Below are 23,488 nucleotides of genomic sequence, written 5' to 3'. Positions count from 1 at the left end.
AAGCACCGTCGTCTGTTTCAAAATTATTTTTCCTCTTTATGATTTCGTATTTAAGATTTTTGCCTACCACTTTTAGATACCTAATTAAAATAGTATTTGTTATTGTTTATGATGCTAATAAATCCAAATTTCTTAAGAACTCGAGTGTTAAGGACTGAAGATGAGGTCTGAGAGGAGAAAGATCCTTCCTTTGACCTGCAGCGAATAGACGGATGTTTAAACAGATAGAAAGAAAATAACTAGATTTAAACAACTAATTTAAGCTTATTTACTCTATTCTTGTATCGCTATGCCCCTTTGGTTTAGTTACCTATGAAGGTAAACAATCTCGGAGTGTCTTTCTATGTAAGCGTTTAATAATTTAAAATACGACTGATTTATTTAAACTTGATATAATATACTTGTTTTGGTCTGTATTGGATTTTGTCTCGTACTATTTTTACATTGAATTTTAAGACAAAAAGACACCAAGATATAGTACCTTTTCAAGTACCTCAAAAATGGTCTATCAATCGAATTTTAGGAAATAATTAAGTCAGAAACATACAGAAAATTCTAGAATTGAAAGTATCATGAAAAATCGGTCAAATATAATAAAAGTGAAATAAAAGTAACTGAGCCCATTCCGGTTAATATTGAACTCGTGTGGATAGTAACAGTTTACTACAAAGTTACTATTTAACTTTAAACGATACTGTGCACAGTTAATTTTTAACGAGCTTTTAAACTGATTTAAAGTAGATTACATTTACAATGTTGATAGAAAAAAATGTTTGAGTTTCATTATAAATGACGCATATTTAGGATTGTTTTAGTGTATTTTTATATTATGCCTGTACGGGTGTTGTACTAAAAAAATATATAAAATAGACATTTTTGTGTTTCTATTTATTGTAAAATATTTAACATTATTTTTCTTTTCTTCAAATCTGTCAAAAAGAGAAAATACTAAATTCCGCACAAAAAAAAATTAATACGCGCATTGGTTTTTCATTTTTAAATGACTGCTGAAATGCTTCCTTGTGTTATCATACTTCAATATTTTGAATAGTCCAAGCATTAACTTATTAATCAGAGTTCTTTCTTACTCCTCTCATCTACCAGCAAATACGTTTAATATCAAAATACCTTTAAAAGTATGGCTTTTTTAATATTCTATACATATAAGCAGAACGTTCATATTATATACTTAAGTACCGACGTCTGGTCGCGCAGACAGTTGCAATAAAGTCCTAGTAGCGCGCAATGGACGCATGAAATATCCTACCTGCGGTTATGACTGCTATGCTAGGGTTGTCAAGAAAATATTATTGTAATAAATTTTGAGAAGCGGTACGTTTCAATCAGCATTATTAATTGTTATTCAATTACTAGACCCGTTAAGTCCCTATCCCGACGTAAGTAGGCGTCTATGTATTGATTGTTGACGTCTTGATTATTCTAAGACAAATCTGACACGCGGTAATGGAAATCTGGGGAATCGAGATCCATTGGCGATTTCATCTAAAAAAACATTCGATCTCAAATTGCCATCCCGCACTGAACTATCGTGGTAATCAACACCCTAACCTTACTCAGATGAGAACAGGCTTGTACCCAGCAATGAGACATTTATTGGCTAGCACTATTTATAGAATAGAATAGAATTTATTTTCAACATAAGTTTTACACTATATACCACAACAGCTAGAGACTAAGTATTACTAATCAAAAAGAAAAATATTACAAACTAATTAAATACAAGGAACGTCAATAGACGCTTGTTTTAGATTTATAATATATATTTTGTAAGTATCAACCCTACAGTAATACGATGATAGCTGGGTATTACGAGCGGTTTCATTGTGGGTAAGTCTATTTTTTATATTACAACATTAATTGCAAGGATGTCATGTACATCATATAATACGGTTTCATATCATAGGTATATGAGGCTGTTTGTTTGTTTTTGTCACTCTGAGGCATGGTTTTTCCACGTAGATAAAAGGAGAGTCGAAAATTTAATTATAAAAACATTTACATGTATAGGTACTTACTTACTTAGACACAATTTTGCAAAAGAACTCCTTTTAAAGGTACACTTTTTCAGATGCATAACTTATGATAAAGGAAGTTTATAACCAAAAATATCTGCATAAGTCTGTTAAAGTCAAAGTCTTGCAATCAAACTGTAATTCTCATAATAATTACTTGCCTTACCAAAAACAAAAGCAGTGGAAACTCCGAAGTATGAGTATTGTGTTCGTTAATATTCCGTACGTTGTATATTTACTTACCCATGGCCTACAAACACCATGGGTTATGAAATAGAGACACTTTGTCACACCCCATTGCTTGGAAGGCCGACATATTGCAACTGTTGCGTGTGATACTCCAAATAGGTTTTCGAAGAGATTACCTTTAAACATGAGGTGCTTATTTCTACCGCTTAAATTTGAGTCGGAATCGCTTGTTTAAATCCGAACAAGTAGAAAATTAAATTAACTTCGAATGGTCACCCATTAATTAACCTTACCGAGCGCTCATCGGCAAACGCAGTGTAGGACGCCCAATGGCCAGGTGGGATGATAACTTGCGAAAGACTGCAGGCGGATGCTGGATGCGGCAAGCCGAAAACAGGGCGCTATGGCGCACATTAGGGGAGGCCTATGTCCAGCAGTGGACTACTAAAGGCTGATGATGATGATGATGTACCTGCGCTCCTTGACCTTGACATTTATTTAGAGTATCTATACTAATATATTAAGCTGAAGAGTTTGTTTGTTTGAACGCGCTAATATCAGGAACTACGGGTCCAAATTGAAAAATTATTTTTGTATTGAATAGACCTTTCATCGAGGAAGGTTATAGGCTGATATACCATCACGCTGCGACTTATAGGAGCGAAGATACAATGGAAAATGTGAAAAAAAATAGGGCAAGTATACCTAAATCATAACTTGTATCTTCTAACCACGCGGACGAAGTCACGGAAAATAGCTAGTTTGTTGACACAGGGGCAAAAAAATACATCATCCGTTAAATGTATTAAATTTAGCTACAAGGTTCATGTTCATGATTCTGGTGAAAGTCAAACTGGCAGAATGACAGACAATGGCGTCTTAGTACAGTAACAGACTTCCTTTTTGCCCTTTGGGTTCGGAACCCAAATCAACAATAAACTTAGCTCAGTTTACACCCGGTGTCAATCATTCCCCTTCCTTTAAACAGTAAATAAGTTAATTTAAATTAAACAATTTTAATAACAATTCCTCTTATCGCTACCTTAGCTTTAATTTAAATTGTATAAATTCTCACATCAAAACGTTTTAACAATAGCTCTTTGAAAAGCCCAATGATGCGGGCTTAGCAAACAAAACAACGTCTACTACCAACTTTTAATATAAAACTGTTGTACGTGTGGAAGCGAGACAGCGCTCTATACATCGTAGCGTGGCATCTCTTTTCCACAACACCATTAATAATATCTTCAGAGTTAGTGGTAGGCTTTATCATAACAAAGAAAAGGTTGAAATACAGATAAAGTACTTAAACTTGTATTTTAGAAAAACGTTTTTAAAATAGGTACTTAAGTTTTTCTTCAGAATTTAGTCATTTAATTAATTAGAATTATTAATTACTTATAAAACTTTTTAGGTTTCAAAAGCTAAATATCGCGTATCTTTATAAAACACAAAGGTTTTTTTTACCAACAAGCACTTTTTTTTCCTTAATCTCAAGATGTCTGCTAATATTTAGGTAACGCTTAAGCAGGAGTTCAGTGACAAACAGACGTTCAGTAGCTTTAAATTCATATAATGATTTGACCTCAATAAAGTCACTTAGTCACGCAGTCTTGTAGAGTAACACAAATCTCCAATGGTTTCTAAAAAATATTTATTTAAACGAAACTTCACAATAAATGTCCAAACTCCTTAATTTCGATCGCAAAATAATAACAAAGCCCTATGAAACTTGGCAGAGCATTGTATGAAAATACCAAGAAAATACAAGGACTCAGACAGATCTTTACAATTAAATATTCTGCGAATAGTGTAAGTGAATAACTTCCAAGAATTCCAACATTGTTTTTTCTATCCACATGGTAACATTGGTAATCGATTGATTAGTGACGGCGGCTTGAGATAGTTGCTAGGGTCACAAATTAAATATTTTTCTAACCGTCACTATGGCAAAGTTATTGGACCAGTCAACTGTTTTAGTATTTATTTTCTGGCGTGGTAACAAGAAGATATATGCGGCAGAGAAAGATAGATGCCGAGAAATATACAATCGGGATGATACTAGACCGAATTCGTAATGGTAAACTTGGGTTTTAGACTAAAAAACTTATTGAAATGCTAATCTTTGGTCGCTGACGGGCATGACAGGGTCCTTAATGTAATACTATCAAGGTTCAGGCCAGAGAATGTGTCAGGGCTTCGGAAAACCTATGAAAACCATAGCGGGATATAAAAACAACGGGGCAACGATGATCGCTCGGAACAAATTTAGGACTTTTCCTAGCCTTATCAATAAATCAGAATTTTTTTTACCCGTTTGAAATACACTATTCAGTGCCTAAAAGCGCGTTTAAAATGAATTATCACACAAATTTTTATCCATCATTTAAACTATTACTCCCTTCAATTAAAACAAATCCCTTTCAATTTTAATCCGAGGTTTATATTGATAACATATTAACTTAATCATACCCGTTTCGGCTCACTAATGACTTGGATTCTGAAACCTTGAAACGTCCAAAGGATTCTGGTACGTTGTTATTAGTAGGTATTGTTTGAAGGACAATATTAATCTGGCATTGTGTTATAAGCTGGCACTTTAAAACCTTGGAATATTATTTGAGGTAGCTTAAGTTGGGCGAAAAGTTGGCCGTTTTCAGGGGCAACACGAGAACAATTCATATGAGTAAGTATGTGAAATAGGAACTAAAGGAAGCATAGACACATGTGTCGCTTTGGGTTTTACAAACCGTCATCATATGCACAAAGAAACCCAGACTCAGAACAAACATTCGTGGATTATACGAAAGAGTTTGGCATAGTGACCTCACTCGGCTATCCGTGCAGTCAAATATCTCGCTACCATCAAAGATAGTCTATCATGATAGGCTAATACAGCTTTAACTAATTAAAAAATGTGTTTTGCTTAAAATTATAATCATCTTTTATAAAAAATATTCAATTTCCCGTCCATTTACAAACAGTTTTATTTTTCGCAACTCCTGTAGAATATTCCCGAGGGTTAGTCTACGAAACAAATCTTAATATTAGAACTTACCCCGATATGCTGTCCATCAACGAACAGCTGCGGAACCAAGATCTGGTCGCTCCTCATCCTGTCCCGGATCTCGTCTTGATACTCGATGCTCATGAAGACATCCCGTTCTTCGTACTTCACCAGTAAGTTCCTCAGGATCTTCTTCACAAGAACACAGCGTTGGTATGTACTCCTGACGATACCCATCGTCGTTGTATACAATACAACTTTGCCGGCATCTTTTTCTTTGTAACTCTGTAAAAATGAAAAAAAACTATTAGAATAGATGCATAAAAAGTACATTTTGAAACAACAAAATGCAGGATTTCGATAAACTGCAAACAGCGCCATCTAGTCTAGAACGTAAACACTAACACAATTCTCACCAACGTGTTACACTAAGGATTGAATCTGGATGATGGTATAACGTGTGATAGATAGATGTCGCTGTTATAAGCTAAAAACAATGCATACACGTGAAAATTGAGAAAAATAATGTAAACAGACCTAATTGTTCCAGACACATTGTGCAACTATGTTACTAACACAGATGTAACAGTATTGTTAAATTGTCAAGAGTCAACGAATTCACATGTTTAACGATACCCATTGCGTAACTTCCTATTGGCTATTAGGTACAGGTGGGTACAAGAGTGTTATTAGTGGCCAAAGAAGCGTAGATTTGTGAAAGTCAATATAAGTATCAATAAACTGGTCGCCGTCACAGCGAGGTGAAATGAGGGTCATTAAAATGTCTACTGTAATTTACTAGAACAAGACGTAATGTGAGACCGAGCGGTTGTTTTTTAGGCCTACGTCACTTTGTTTTGCAATCGTTTACAGCTTATTCGTCTATGATTTAGTGTAACACATAGCATATGATCAGATTCCTAAGCACAAAGTTAATAGTGTCGAAAAATGACTTTTACACTAGGACGTTTTTCGTAAACTTTTCATCCATCGATGTTTTGTTTCATAGGATTGAGCGTAGATGGCCGACTATATGTCTGGTATGGGCGCCAGCTAACAAGTTTAGTTGGGTCAACCAATCCTCATCAGACTACCGGCCAATGAAAAATCTATGATCCCTGTGATGTTTCATATTCGCATTCAAGTAAAGTCAGCCTTGGAAGATACGCGTAACACAAACGAATAGTGTGTATACTATGCCGAAGAAAGATCACGTATCGACGAATTGAAATCACCGTATCCAAGTTGTTATAAAATGATTCGCAAATCTCTCTATAATTTACAAACCATCTGTACGACATGGGTATGACGCAATCAAATACGAGTCAAATTCTATGCATTTGACGCAACGTCCGCCATTCGTTGACGCGCTTTTAATTTTATTGATGGCGGGAACCAATCGATTAAATGTGTAATGGTACTTCTTTTGATACGTGATTACAACTTCACACCTTTTTGTTGTAATTATGTTGGAATCAGGATTGAAGTGAATGGTGAAGTAAAAAGTTTGGCTTGGTCTATCTACCGGGTTTATAAGGGACCACCAAAAACTTGTGATATTGATCATATTTGTTTGATACTTGATCATATTTGTTTGAAGGAAACCTCAGCTGGATATAGAAGTTCAGCTTTCACGAAGTTGAGCCTCAACAGCCCATTCTCCGGCTTCCGTATTCCGACCAACTAACGTTTTAGGTCATCAGAGGGAATCAGAGACCGACAGAGCAAAGCGATTTTGCAACTGTACCTGGGCAGCAAAAAGGGACCTGGTTAATTACCCGGTAACTGGTTAACCTCAGCGTGGGTAAAGTCATTCTGCTTTTCACAACGAAAACAAGGCCTCCTAATCTACGTGCGATTCCGATTACAAATGAATGTTCACTACAATCATACCATTTGACCTCACCAATCATTAACTGAACCGTTCTCCAAGCCAAAACTACACAGTATAATGATGTGAATAACAACGTCTCCGTCCACCTGTCGCCTCACCTGTACTAACAGATGTTTGTATAATTACGTCACACCTGCTCTTCCTCGACTAGCGACCTTTACGTGTGTTGCAACTATCCGAGATAAATTATCGATTCTATTTCAATCGATTAACTTAGTAGGTTTAGTACGCTGTGTTGTTGAAATAATTGGATTATATTTGTTTGATATGCAAAATAAGTAACATACTTAACATACACTATGTATTTTATGCATGTTGGGCAACCGGAGCTGACTAAAGAATTGATCAAATAGAGCGAATGTCATGTATGCATGAGCTTTATGCACATGCATACATAAAATATTGTTTACTCTAAAGTGCGTTAAGAAAATACGTCGTATTATATCGATCAAGGGCCAAAATCCAGTCGTTTTGAGCAACTGACCAGGTCTGATTAATTAATTGATCGAATTGTCAAAAATGCAAAATTGGCAATCGACATAGATGAACCTTTAACATTATGCTAGGATTTATACATAATCGTGTTTTCCTTATCAACTGAAACTTTAATGACATTCAAAAACATGCTCTTACGTAATTTCATATGTAATAATTTATTACTTCTACATCTTCTAACGATTATGTCGGTCTTACCAGCAACTATAATCTGGGCCATTGGCCCAGCAACTTATATGTCAAAGTAAAATAGTATAATATAAAATCCCAGTCACTGTGACTTTTACAAAAATCTCATACCCTCTGACCTACTTTATGAGGTTACATTAATCGTTTATTAATATCGAAAGGAGGTATGATTAATTTTGTATTTGTATGTCAATACCGTAAACCACCTGAGGGCTTAGTGTTGAAAAAGTGGAAACGAGGCGTTAAGTATACTGTTTATAAAATATCAAGTTGTAAGTCACCGTTAAGTCGATGTTAAGTAATGAATGATTAAGGACTCCAGTTGTACCCGAAATTAGTCGGTAGTAGACCGTTACTGAACAAACGATTCAAAATGTGTTAAGTGTGTAAGTTAAGTTCGTTTCAAACTCCGTTGATTCACTATATGGCAGCATCATTATGCCATCACTATCATTAAAGCTGGATAGTTCATGCCCTTCATCTTTATCAACATCATCAGCCTTCATGAGGTGGTTGTTATAGGCCTTAATTAGTTGATGTCAGTCTTCTCAGTCTCTTGCCCTTCGCATTCATTGTATTCTGCTTCCTTTAATAGCATTTCATCCTCAACCAGCCTAGGTACCTAGGTACCTAGGTAAGTCTTTGGTGTATATTTTATTTCAAGAATACCATGAAGTTTACGTAAAACTTTTAGGCCATTTCGTATTAATAGACCTTATTAACAATATCGTTGAACAAAACATGAGTGTTAGATCGAATACTGAATTCGTAAAGTACTCTTGAAGTGTGCATTTGCGTGGTGAAATATGTAATGACGTTCAACTTGCCGGTGGCAGACTCAATGATAAAGCTATTTGTGGGAAAGTTCAGTTACTTGCGGCGAATAACTGTCAGTAGATAAGCATTAGGCGTGTTAGCTGTAGATTGTATATGTAAGTATGGAAACGACAAAAAAAACTTAGGATTCAGGTACTGTTAAGCACCTATTCAATTATTGTTCGAAGAAATAAAAAAGTGACTTCCCCAATGTTGATTGTTATCACTGAAATTTTGTCAAAAAAGAGATAAAAAAAATCATGAACCCTGAAAATTAAATTTCATAATCGCGAACCACGTAGAAATAAGAAATAGCAAGTAAATACAGTCACGCCAAACTAAATTAGTCACAATGGCCTAAAAAAAGGAAAATTCGTTGCTCCTCATACCCAGTGAAGCATCACAGTTCTCCGAACAGTACAATTTCTCCAAGAGTTACGTCACTGCCCTCTGACCTGGGGACAAACCACTACCTCGCAAAGCAAGACTGGTGCGTTGGTGTAAGCGAGACAGCACTACATTGCATAGTAATGCATAGAGTGGCATCTCTCTTCGACTACTGCAAGAGTACTTATGCTTTAGGTGGAGGTCTCACAATTTAGTTTCCCAGTTTACAACATTTCTTAGATTACAACATTAATAATTTACTTGTTAACGGTGTTGAGAAAATTGTTACAAAGGTTTCCATATTTGAGGATTAAAGGAATGTTATTATGTAATGTTCCGTATCATTACTACGATTTCTGAAACCAATGTTTGCGTTTTGGATATGAGATGGTTTGCTTCCTCAGAGGCAACATTCCCATTTTGATATATCACTATCAAAAGCCCTCGGGCCCGCTCGCTGCAAATTGAAGAAAATCAATGTTCATGCAATCGGGATAATAACTATCCTATATGTTCCATTCAGGTTTTTCAAATATCTGCCTACTAAGGTTCGTTTAAATCCGATCAGTGGTCTATGAATGAAAGAGGAACAAGCATACAAACATCTTTTGCGTTGATATTCAGTAGGCTGGTACTCAGAACATATTTCGTAATTTGTGTCACTTTTGTAATCCACCTACCTATTGAAGCATTTAATGATCTGTATCATCAAAAGGCAATTAATATTGTATTTGCGTATAATCCATTAATGATATTTCATGCTTTTAACATCATTGAGATCACAAGCGCAACGTGCAACAACTAAAACGTGGCCGAAGAATTTAAATTATACGGTAGATAGAACTAATGGTTTTGAAGATGGTGTGTACCATGAAATCTTATCGTTGGACTTAAGAAGATGTGGAAACGAGACAACACTTTACATTGCATAGTAGTGTCTCGCTTTAGCTGAGTCTTGCTTTAAGTAACCAGGCAAGAAGTTTCATTCTAGAATAACGAATAAAAACCAAGTGTATCTTTTAATCTGGCTAGAACTGTCTTTTATCCCTTTTCCGGAACCGGCCTATTCATGTTGCTGTTAAAATGAAATTATGATTTTCAGTCACTTTACTCAATTTTTATTTGTTAAGTCTTATCATACACGTAGTATAGTTGATGTACAACAGACTGCCGACGTGGCTTCAAATTGAAAAATTTTCAGGTTTGCCGTATTCCACAATGTTTCCTACGAATTTTGACTTGGCAAGCCAAAAGTCATACGACTAGACTACTAATACTCAAATTCTCAGTAAATCGCTCAATAAATACACATAATTAGTGACGAAAAGCCTTAAGTTCTTTAAACCTCGGTGGTTGATTACTCAAGACCGTAATGATTCATTTTGATGTAATTTACGTTATTTCTGAGCAAATTGCACGATAATGTTTTTTAAGTGTTGTAAAATGCTGCTAATGGAGTTAAACGCTGAATGCAGATGTTTTTTATACGTTTGGTAGTTTAAAAACTAATGCAGGTACGTTATGATGATTGCTTGACTTACTTTTTAAATTAGACTTATTTTTTATCAGGGTTTTTTCGTTAGTCGTTATGTTTGTATCTAAATCATTATTATTAGATGAGGAATGCGGAATCTTTGTCCACCCTAGTGCACCTAAATATAAAAGAAAAAATGTAATATCTTGCCTTTGGAAATAATTACGCATTTTTACCGCCTCGATAGAGATGGTTTAATAAGATTGTTTTCTATCAATTTAACATCCAGGAATGACCATTGTTTAGGCCCTACCATCCACCGCGGCCATGCAGAAAGCTCTCCGTGATTCAATAGACAATCTATCGTCATTTGTCCTGTTTTATCTTCAACAATCATATAACCAATACAGGTACTTAGTAAGCGTTAACCGTGAACACACATAACCGCAACGAATCAATTGACCTCATCAATTAACCTTGCACAATATTGCCAAATCACTTGACACGATACGGCATTTCAAAACGCATAATCCATCTTAAATTTCTTGATTATGTAACTTTATTTTTTGGCAAGTGTTAGCCTATGTTCTTTATCAGAACCCTAATCTTGTTTTACATTATATTTTTTTTAGCTGTGACAGCTTAAGTTGCTAAAAACATACATGTCCAAAGTTGTTGTAAACATTATTTACGAGCATTCTTTCCAACTTTCCCCAACGAAACCAATGTCAACACCTGTCTTAACTGGACCAAATAACTAAACAATACTCTTTCGAGAAAGATTATACCAAAAAAAAAACAACCATTTGGAAAAGTAAGCTGTAATCCGATACGACAATTAAATACGGTCAGCAACCAAACTCAATGATCAAATTGTGCATGTAACTTGAATGTTTGTGAATCGACCGCGACACTTGGAATAAATTCCTTAATGCGGAACGAAGTCCCAAAAAAGGCTTTAAATGTTCAGTACGTATTCAATAGAATTCTTAAGTCAAAGCTATTTTGTCTTTTCCTATAACAATTAACTGTATTTTTTCTCTGCACGGATAATAAGTCAAGATCACCACGCCAAACCCACAGTGCGCGTAGTGCCGCCGGTTGGATTCCCGCCTAGGACAAGCATTTTTGTGATCCACGAAAGCTTGTTCTGAGTCTGGGTGATATTGTGCACGAGATTTGTATGTTTGTGAAACCCCCGCAACACAAGGATTAGAATCCTTACGGCGAGAGTAGTTAAAGAGAAGAAACTCGAATTATGCGTTGTCTCATTTTCACTTGTCTTCGCTTTGAGCTTTGTGCACCTGTAAGTTTTTTAGGCTTTTGTTGCTGACGGTACCAGGTGTTTATGGCCTAATACTTATTTACGGTAACCATAGACGGTAACGAACAGTTGTGTTGCGTCACTGGCATTCAGACTAAGTGGACATTGCACATTAGGTGCGATTAAGCTTGCTCTTAGCGGTAGATGTGAAACTTGTGTGAATTTGCAAAATACTTAAGTACTTACGTACCGAGTTTATTGTCATATAACGGTATGGATATGTATAAAGTAGTAAAATATGCTTAGATGGTTATGATTGACAAATTCAGCGATTTGCAAATATGTCCAAATTTTGGTTATTGTGTTTCATGGTGCGAGTGGAAATCCAGTGAGCAGCGAGTCTGACTCCACGCTCTGAGGGTTCTGTGTGAATAGTAAGCTTTTTCGCACGGAAACTAGAAAAAAAATACACCCTATCAAATATATGAGTTTACCACCATTGCGTTGATGTCTATCTTACAGCTAAGAGTCTGATTAGTAACCTCTGGTTTTTAGCCATTGCGTAAATCCGAAACCCTTTAAACATACACAATTTAGAGCTTGGTAAAAATACAATATGAAACCAGAATAAATCAATCGTTGTTATTTAATTGAATAAATTTTTCGTAGTAAAGACCAGTCGTGCTTTTCATTACAAATTACAACTATAATTGAAATTATCTGCAGTAAAATCTGTAGCATTTTTTATTATGAAAAAAAGAAAATCTTTAATTACTGCTAATTAGGAGACAAGCACTTAACACTGATTAAATCAATTTGATACCTTTCTAGCACACTTCTATAATAAGCATTAAGTGGTAATTGCTTTAACTAATCACAGTAAACGCTAATTACCTTAATTAATTTTCGAAATCTTTTGATTCGATCTGAAAACATCGAATTCCGATTTCATGTCAAGATTATCGTTTTGCTTTAAAATTGGCGATTTAAAATATTTTTTAATCTTGAATTAAATTTTCAATACCTACGTATGAATCGGTCTTTTGCATTAACGTAAGATATGCAGAAGCACATATCTTTGTGCTCCTAGAATAAGTCCCCAGCACTAGAGAATTTAAGTCTTGCATTGGGGGGTTTCTCAAACATAAACACTACAAAGACGCCCAGATGTTTGTGTATTAAACAAATGCTTGTCTTATGAGCGAACAGTGTTTTTTTCATCGTGACCTTTACCACTGGGCTATCCGTGTAGTCAACACGACAAGAGTGCTCAAATAATCTCTCGCTCTTATATTAAGCTTAAAAAAAAACTTTAGGTCTATTAGAGATGGGAATGAAATTCTAATTTACTGATGTTTCTACCTTGTGATAAAATTGCCTTTGCTTTTATCTGGTTTTAAAATACACCTTCTACATATAAACTAGACAATATAATATGAAATCACAACATTCCTGCGACGGTCTCATACAAACTTTCACATACAAATTAATGATATCCACGGTTCCCCAGTTTCCCTAGACCGGTACGGACCGGGCCAGACCGGTTCAGGCCTGACTGGTTCGCCTCACAAGGTCGTGTGTTCAGATCATAGAAGAAATGTCTTGAAGATAAGATATTTTCTTTTATATTTCTTTATTTTTTTTAATTACAAACAAATATATCCGACATAACCGTTTTCTTAGAACTTGATGATTTCAGCATTAGATATCGGTTTATTCGGTCCAAAATATTGAGGAAACAAAAATAAAAAAAAACTTGAGAATCTCCTCTTTTATGAAGTCGGTTGAAAATGGTTAAAAAATCATTTTGAAAAAAAGGTAAACTGGAGAACTGGAACTACTTGGAATATTTTTTAGTCTCATTTTGATTGTAAACTGCGATTTTAGACTGTATTCTTAAAATTTTCTTTCGTTTGTCACATCCACCTCGTATCATCTCCGTGTTCAATCTGAAACTTGAATAGCCGTTAGGTGTTTACATTAGAGATATCGCGTTGATTTTAGTATTAATCGGGATTATGATAATGAGATATGTAAATGTTTGTGTTCTTACACGCGTGCCACCTTTACATTTGATGTAAATCGAGCTTTGACATTGAGGAGCTTGCTTTGAACTTTGACGGTGGATAAAGTATGATACGAAAGTTGTGAGAGGCAATATTTTAGGCTGCGTTATCCTACTTATATTATTAGAGAAAAGTTTGTATGTTTGGATGTATGCAAGTTTGTTCCTCTTTCTCGCAAAAACCGCTGAACGGATTTAGACGAAACTTGGTACACAGTTTACAATCAGGATTAAGACATATAGAGGTATAATTATGCCATAACATTTTCTAGTTTAAGAAATACTGTTCATTTGTTAATTTTAAGACGTCAACAAGGCCAAATTCTTAAAAAATCAAAGAATTATCTGTAGCTATAGACATACTGTTCATTTGTTAATTTTAAGACGTCAACAAGGCCAAATTCTTAAAAAATCAAAGAATTATCTGTAGCTATAGACATAAGTCTCGAATTGCGTCACAGTACCTTAACAAGCTACGTCTTATTGCACTCAAACCAATAATTTATTACAACTCCATGACTTTGGTTACCCCTATTATTTCCCGGTTATTATCGATAGCCAATAATTTCACAATTGTAAGCCGTAACGAAGTCAGCTTCCTTGTTTATAATTGTTACTTGATAGTCATACATGCAAATAAGCAATTCACTTTATGAAGAACGCATATTTTTGTGGTCTTGTTAAGTTGAAACTTAGAATGTTCTGGACATTTTTTGATTGGGGAAATTATTTTGGCCACTCACGTCTTCAGGAAAAGAAGCGGGTAGTGTCAGACTCTTACTAAGACTACCTGAACCGCTGAGAAAGTTCTCAAGCATTTGATCGTCGCGTGGCAAAGCATAGCAATTCATCACGTACTAAGTATGTATTTAAGTTTGAAGAATAGTGATTTTGTGTTTGATTATTGTAATCTTCGGTCCTAAACTAATAAGAAAGAAAAGAAACTAAGTTTATTTGACAAGGCATACCATTACAATGACAAATTACAAAACAGTAGACAGGAAAGAACACAGAAGTAGGTATTGTGTGCTTCACGACTGTGCCAAACAGGGTCCAGCAAAAATCCGCGACACAGGATGCCTGTCGCTGTTTTTCAACTGAGCCTTGTGAGACGACACAGGGTATAATACCACATGACTTCATTTAAGGAATCAGTGCGTTCGTTTTCTATAAGTACTGGACCCTAAAACTTGCCGTAACTAATATAAGGACTAACTAAAGACGTATAAATTACCTAGATTTTTTCCGGGTTCAAAGCTAATGACCAATGCCGAAGGCACGGCGTGAGGATTCTCGCCTCTCAGACTCTCCCTAACTAACATACACCGGGCCCCTACATATGCCTAAGCGATAGCGGTCCCGTGACTCTATCACGGGATCGTTCACGCATGCTTTGCGATTACCTACTAAGCTCAACGTATGTAGCGGATATTTAGACCAATAAAAACGTGTACAAAGCGCCAGCAATCGTTCCTTTCCTACACAATTTGATATACTTTCTAAAAGGAAATGTGTCGCTTAATGTCATAGTATAAGTAAGGCACCCGTCATTACTTACTGGCAGTTTCTATGAAGGCTCACGCTAGCTTCCTTACAAGGCGGAAAGTAAAGGGACGTACATGTATGACAATTAAGTATGTAAAGTGAAAATTATTTGAGTGGTCATTCCGTTATTCCAGGTTGCATTTGGACTTTAAGTAAGGTATTTAGACAAAGAAAACTAATTAGTAACTCAAATTGCTATACAAAAAAGCACCTATATGTAGTGTTTGGAAATCATTTAATTTTATCAAATTTTACTCTTAATGACTTAATTACAGACTTTTCTCTACTATCTTAAAATCCGATTAAAAATGGATTGTCACAACTGCGATTGTTTGCCGAAAAAACTAATAGATATTCATTGAGGATTAATTAAGGAGGATTAAGGAAAGTTTAAAGCGGGAATTGAGTTCGCTAACCAAGGGTTAACTACTGAAAGAATAAAAATAAACTCTATTAATAGGTATCTAAGGTTAATAGCACAGCTCCACGGTAAGAATGAATCCAAAACATTTTCTTCTCATAGAATATATTCTACGTTTCAAATGTTTTTTATTTACAAAAAGTAGATCAATGATCACAATGGACTTTTAAATGGATTTACAGTTACTCATAACTCATATGCAGATGATACAAATACTGTTGTCTATTCGCACCTAAATCGATTTATAGTGTTACAACTAATAAAAACACTTAAATTAATCCTAAAATCGTGATCTTTATTCCACTACTTTAATTGAAAACTTTAGCTGATCGATACTTATATTTAACGACTGCAAATCATTTATATCGAGAAGTGAACCAATTAAATATCGATTTAAATGCGGTCGACCTGTAAACAAAGTTACAAACACGTGTAAGATTCGGGCTGTTTGAAAAAAACCGGCAAAATGCGAGCGACACTTGAGCAAAAATGATTCCGTAATATCTATGTATACTCTATACTAATATATAAAGCTGAAGAGTTTGTTTGATTGTTTGTTTGAACGCGCTAATCTAAACCATCACGCTACGACTAATAGGAGAGAAGATACAATGGAAAATGTGGAGAAAAAAAGGTAGATACAAATCATAACTTATATCTTCTAACCACGCGGACGAAGTCGCGGGCAACAGCTATAACGAAAAAAAAAACATGTTTGTTGTTTAAGAGTTCAGATTCTTTTTAGATCCTACTTTAATATATGTTCTTCCGTTTCTTTTTAATATTTTTGATAGTAATAATGATGTCAAATATACCTACATTTCACATTTCATGAATGATTGACGGTGAGGCGAACGACAGGCGGTTGAGTTGGCAACAAGGATCTGTTTTAATGTTTATCTACGGAACCCTGAAAGCTGTTCTAACCTGGATTCTAGTTGTGCTTAGCAGCAAAACCAAATTTGAAGGTTGTTGTTATATATGATGTTAATTAAATATTATCTGCGTGGGAATGGAGAACGGGAGTTTGACTTCACATATTATTCTTCTGACAAATGACAGTTGGTGCAAATTTGATAGGTTAACATGTTAACTTGGGCTTTCGTAGGCAATTAGGCTTGTCTAGGGAGGATGGTACACTTCAGTCTGTGCTTGTCGAATTGCAATGCCTTGCCACGCACCGGCGGGAGACGTTGCAATGCGGTTCGGTTTTGTCAGTCAGAGTTTGACACTATCCAATTCCACCTCCGAGGAGGTGTGTGTCCATTAACATTCTTCCTCTTTACCAAGGAAATAGTATATAACAATATGGTACTATAAAAATACAAAAGCATCTGGAAAAACTGTCGAATCTACATTATTACACAGACAATGAAATTTAATGAAAAAAAATCATTAACAAATATTGTCATATCTATGTCTTCGCTTGTTTGACATATTAGAATAATGTGACTAAGCAGATATCAAATTGCGTTACACGTTGAACAAGGACAAAAATAAAGATATTGTATTGCCAAACATATATTATTTTTGAAACTGATACCTTCTTGTAATATAACACTATTACTGAATGTGCCAGTTATTAATACTTCAAACAGTACTTATGAAGAGTAAAATATAGTAAGCTCAAGTATGAAAAAATATGTTAAAGAAATGGGTAAAAAAACTGACATCATAAAAGCAAAAGAAAATGAACTATTTATAAGTTAACTAGATCTTGAATTTTAAAACCATATTTCATGAGAAACTTAACAACTTTACTTCAATACTGGTTTAAAAAAAATTCATTAATCCATTTTTTATATAGCCTGCTTTTGATCCCACTGCTGGGAATAAAGAGGTGTGGATGAGAAAGAGGGACGCCTTTGCCTAGAAGTGGAATAAAAAGTTTAGGCAGAACAAAAACACCGAAAAGAAAACAAAATTCAAAATTCAAAATACACTAGCCAGCCATTTGACAGTCCTCGCAAATTGCACAACAAAGTCACACACCTTACTCAACAAAAAAAAACTTGCGTCAAAGCAAGAACACAAACAAATCGATTCCAATAAACTCCTTGCAATAGAAATGTTAACAATAGCTACATTCGTCACGTCCTTCCCACGCTTTCAAGTTGACGTTTGGCAAGAATGCTGCATGCGTGATGAAGTTTTAAATCTATGACTGTTCAATGTTAAAGGAGTTGGTTTTAACTGGCCTTCGTGAATGGCAATCAATCAAATCAAAATATTTAAATTTTTGCTTACTATAGTAGTAATATACTAAGGAGTCTTTATTTGTTTTTTTTTTAGGCAAAACGATGTTAGGTAACCCCCTTTTTGATACGGCGGCGAAATTTTCAAGGAAACACACATCTTTGGGAGAAGAATTGAGTGACTGATAAGGGTAAGTAGTGTAAGACTTGGCATGGCAATGCATCACGCATGGCAATGCCTAGCAATGCATCACGCATTGAAGCGTTACAATTTGATTAACCTCAAAGAGGTTAGCGGCTATAGTTGCAGTTCTATACCTTATTTTTACTAGAGCAGTTTAAAGATGTAGCATTGTCTAATTTCGGATACAAAAATTCAAGGTGAATATAACATCAAGGATGTTAGCTCATTATGTCAGAAATTATCATAAAATTGTGCATTCAAATTATTTCCATTGTAGTTTTGGCGAGATTACTAAATTACTATACTCGAAAGCATATTCCATTTAAAATAATTTATGATCAATTTATAATGTCGATAAGTCCAAATATTGGCTTAAAGTCGAGCCTTTTAGGACAAATCCGTTTTACGTACTTATGCAAATCTTTGCCATAATTATAACATTTCAATATTTTTGTTCACTAGGGAGGTATTTTTAAACAGATGTAGGAATTTCGAATTAAGACGAGAGAGATGAAATAAAGAGAGATGATTGAAATGACATTTGTTTTAAAACTTGTTCTAATTTTGGCGGTAGGCCTCCACATTCGCAAACAAACCTTTTTTCGTGCTAACCTTGGTTTGAATAATCGGCTTTTTATCAAGTTATTAAACATGTAAATATGAGTTTCCAATCGATTTTTTTACCGATTCTATATCGAGTGACGTTCACTTGAATTATTATTCAGGGTTATTAAATGTTATGGTTATTAATTGGATTATAAACAGGTGTTGCGATTTAATAACACACTTTTGATGTGTAATGATTTATAATCATGGCAATATGTGGCAAGGCGAATGAAAAATCCAATCGCATATAATAATAAATATATTCATATCAAGAGCGTTTCATGTTTAGCCGATTTCAATGGCTTATGTTGACATAATGATTCTTAATTTAACATTGTAGAGTTTTCTAGATCTTTTCGTGTGTTTCACTAGAATCGATTTTGAAAAATCAGAAAGAATTGAGTGAAAAAGAGAAACAAAATTGCTTTTATCAAAATTGTATACAGAGACTAATAATTAATTACATTAACTTTAATAATCGTACCTATGAGTTTTTTTTATATAACAATATACGAAACTAACTTAAATTCTTTGAAACATGTCTGATCAGGGAATACTTAATTAACTGGAATCAATTAATATTTACCTAAGCTTAAGCTTCAATCTTCGCATTTTGATTAAAAACAAATTTGTCTTATTTTTAATCCCAAATCAAATGTTACTTATTTTTTTACTTGGCAAAAACCTGTGTATACTTTTTATAATACATATTCGACAAAATAAGAGCTAAGTCATCAATACAAACGGTACTTAACATTACAGTTCTGAATCTAACGGATCGCACCAATTTGTAGCAACATAAGAACTACAATCAATCATTTGTGACGGTCATTGTTCAATGTTATCCTACTATTATATATAAGAGAAAGCTTGTGATCATGTCTCATCATCACCATCTTTAACCAGCCCAATGCTGGACATAGGCCTTTTCCATATTTCGCCACTATGCTGAACCTTCAGGTCTACTCCACCCTGCCTACTGCCTTACGAATATAGTGAAGATGCATACATGTTTGTTACTGTTTTACGCAAAAACTACGGATTGGAATTTGATGGAATTTGGCACAGCGATAGGTTACAGGCGAATAGATACAATAATCGATCTTTCTTTGTAATAATCCTGTTCGTTTTTATGTTTGACACAGAAATATTTATGTTTACCATACCCACTATTTAAACAATAAAATGTATCAAGTTAAATTAAATTCGAATTCAATAAAAAATCAAGATAAAATAAATAAAATATATAAATATAAATCTGTATAAAAATTTAATTATAATTTTCTTAATATTCGTCTATTAACATTCATTTTATTTGCAATATCATCAATAATCATAATCAAATACACGATACAAATAATTTACTCTACTACCACATAATACAACTAAAAAAATAATAAACAAAATCAAGACAAATGAGCATCTAAACCCAACGTAAAAAAGAGTAATTCATCACTCGTCCGTGTGAACAAAAAAACATCGTTTTGTAATAATTAGTGAGAAATGAATTTCATTCGCGTAGCGTGTTGGTATGTGTGGCATATGTTGGATATTACACTGCGGCTAGCCACTCCAGTAAGCAATCTTGATCGATGATAATTCGTGAATGTAAGAGTAGAATTAGAGATTTAGTCCAACACTATTAGGGATGTTGATTGTTGACACTTCATCAATAAGACAGGTCAATATTGTTTGGTTTGGAGTGTAGGAAGTTTATGAAAGAATAAAGTCATCGAATTTCTTCTGATTAAAGTAATCCTTCACGTCGTGAAAATTGGGTTTAAAACCACTTGGCCAAAGCACGGTGACCGGACGAAACGCATGGGTAACCCATGGTAGGAAAATGACTATATTTTATTATTTAAAGTTGAAAATTTAAAAAAACGCTCAAATCTTACGAGAAATTCTCGCAAAGCATGAGTTTATAGTAGTTGCAAAATTGACATTTATAATTTGCATAATAAATGAACTAGATTGTACCCAATATCTAACAAATACGACATAACCTTCTATAAAATTGATTATCTTGCAATCTCAATTAAATTATCTGCCTAAAGATCAAGAATGATTAATCATATCTCAACGTTTAAGCTACGCGTTAGTTATTTTTCTCGCGTGAATTCAATAAGAATGAAGATATCATTGAATAAAAAAATATTGATGAATGAATGAAATGACTGGCATCCAGCGAAGTGAATTGAATGGATCGGACAATTGAGTTGGTTTGTGGGCGGCACTTTACGTTTTCGTGCCTCAAGTTTAATTATCTCGTTTTCTTAGTTAAAAATTGAAAAATTGATAGTATCAGTGAGGTGGTTTAAAAAAATTCGCAAAGGGCATGATTGAAACATGCCGAAAAAAATGGATCCCCGTAATACATTAACACTTACGTAAGATAAGTCTTGAATTCCCTTTTTGAATAATTGAGAAAACGAGCAAGAGTAGAGTTTTCAATTGACGACTTCCGTGGTCGAGTGGCGTACGCACCGGTTTCAAGGTGTCGCTAGCCCTGAGGTCCCGGGTTCGATCCCCGGTCGGGTCAATGTAAAAATTCACATTTCTACATTGTCTCGGGTCTGGGTGTTTGTGGTACCTTCGTTGTATCTGAATTCCATAACACAAGTGCTTTAGCAACTTACTTTGGGTTCAGAACAATGTACTATGTGATGTTGTCCGCATTTATTAAAATGTATATTATTAAATATATATTATTTTTCGACCAAGACATTACTTCCACTCAATGGCCTTCAGAACTTTTGACAGGCAAATAAACAAAGAAACACTAATCTGAGCCACTTTCATTTTCAAATACAACAACACATACAAATATTTACAATCTTACATCAAAACAGCAACTAACTCAACTGTGAAAAAATCTCAATCTTCACCGCTGAAACTGCTTTTCAGCATTCATTTGTCACTTCCTAGCACAAAGGGGTTTAACGCTAACTCTAATTAATATCTAAAACGATGACAGTTGTTGCGTGTTAAGCTAAAATATTGGAAAATCGGATACTTTTTATGAACGCTGGTAACGTGTTTAAAATTTAATTAGCAATACGATAGGAAGTATAGTAATTGTTGTTGTTTGTCGCTTAATGATTTTCTTTGCATGTTTGTAAGGCATTAGTGTGTGAATTTAGGTGTATTTTTAATATTGGTGACTGTTTTTTACCTACTTGTAATTAAGTTATGTACGCAACGTCAATTTTGTTAATCATGAATAATCTAAGTCGTAGGGCCTTCTGCCTTCGTCTAATTTTTGTTTAACTCAAAAACATTAGAAAAGACAAATATTCGGATAAGAAGCATCAAACGATGGAACGGTGCATAACTGTTTTTCAATTTTTTAGATATCACTAGATATAGCCTGGTGAGAGATGGACGAGGCTCACTCAGTAATACGATTCTATTATTACCCTTTGGGTACGTAACCCTAAAAAAACAAAGTCTATCATCTTCTCCGTAAACAAACAAAAAACAATTAAAACGGAATTCACAATAGGTACTCCATAGTTTATCCTCGTATCTCGGCTAACAAATCTTAGATTTAATTACAGCCTTCGTTATAATGAATGCGAATTAACAATTATTACTTAATACTAGCCGGTAAGCCATGGTGCCGAGTTATGACAAGAACGCCGCCTGCCTTGGGACGGTTAGATATAGGGTTGTCTAAAAAGATAAATAATGTTTTTATCTTTTATTTTGAAAATTGGCTAAAACAATTTTGTTTGTTTGTTGGCTTTATTTTCATATCGAATTGGTTTGGATTTTTCTTAACACCATATATAAATCACATCAATAGAATTAGTTTATCGAGTTTAACCGATAAGAAAATACGATTACCTATAAGACCTATCTTGACAATATTCATGATATTCACATAGACATGCAACTTTATTGCCCAACTGCTTTAGACCGCTAATTGTTTCTTTTTTTTCTTTCCACTAGCACGCGATAATGGTAAAACCACAAATTAACCCAACTACAACACCACTTTAAAAGCCCCATTATTTTCGAAACATAAATACTCCGATAAAAGAGAGTGCAGTTGACAGCCCTAGCAAGGCGCGCCTACGTCGTACGTCGATGGGATCTATAACAGTGAATCGATAAGAAAATGTCCGCCGCAGAGAAGGTATTTTACAAAGATTTAGATTAAATTTTTTGGTAGTCTTTGATCTAGTAAGCGAGCCCGTCTTTTGTCTAAAATAATATATTTTTAATATATTACCGCTCCTACTCACTTAGAAGCTAATTATATAAAAAATAGTTTTTTCATCATGTAAACAGTCTTTTTTATTCGTCACATTCGTCTTTATTATATTTGTTATAGTAAAAAACGAAGAACATGTCTTGAGCTAAAAAGGATTAAACAAAGTCTTATGAAAGTAGATTAGTAACCAATCAAGACTGAGACAAAACAAATCCAATTTGTCAAAAACAAATTAATTGATCTCATTTGAATGGAAACAATGTGACCGGTCAACAATAGCCATGGCCGGTAGCTGACTTATGTAATTCTTATACCTTCGAGCGCCCACGAAACGCCTACAGCGAACGATAGAATCTTATAAAGTGCAATGGATTGGTTTATCTCAAACGAAAAAACACTTTAAAGCCAAGAACTTTAAGTGCACAATTGTTTGAAGAGAATTTGGAGCGCAAGCGCTTGTCAGATGTGACTTTAGGCCTAAATAGCCATTATTTTTCTTTGATTG

At 34.5% G+C, this 23,488-nt stretch overlaps 1 protein-coding gene across 1 annotated transcript in view; it reads right to left on the bottom strand.

Moving 5' to 3' along the window:
• LOC113500375 (glutaredoxin domain-containing cysteine-rich protein CG31559-like) overlaps window positions 1–23,488 on the bottom strand; it is a 107,895-nt gene that overhangs the window by 15,311 nt on the left and 69,096 nt on the right. The window contains exon 3 of the mRNA XM_026881149.1: window positions 5,281–5,514. Within this exon, the coding sequence (XP_026736950.1) occupies window positions 5,281–5,514 (234 nt within the window). The remainder of the gene's footprint in view (window positions 1–5,280; window positions 5,515–23,488) is intronic.

The sequence above is a fragment of the Trichoplusia ni genome, chromosome 13 (genome assembly GCF_003590095.1).
Source record: "Trichoplusia ni isolate ovarian cell line Hi5 chromosome 13, tn1, whole genome shotgun sequence".
Lineage (NCBI taxonomy): Eukaryota > Metazoa > Arthropoda > Insecta > Lepidoptera > Noctuidae > Trichoplusia > Trichoplusia ni.
The sequence above is the reverse complement of the archived record's forward strand: the minus strand, read 5'-3'. Positions and strand labels throughout refer to the sequence as shown.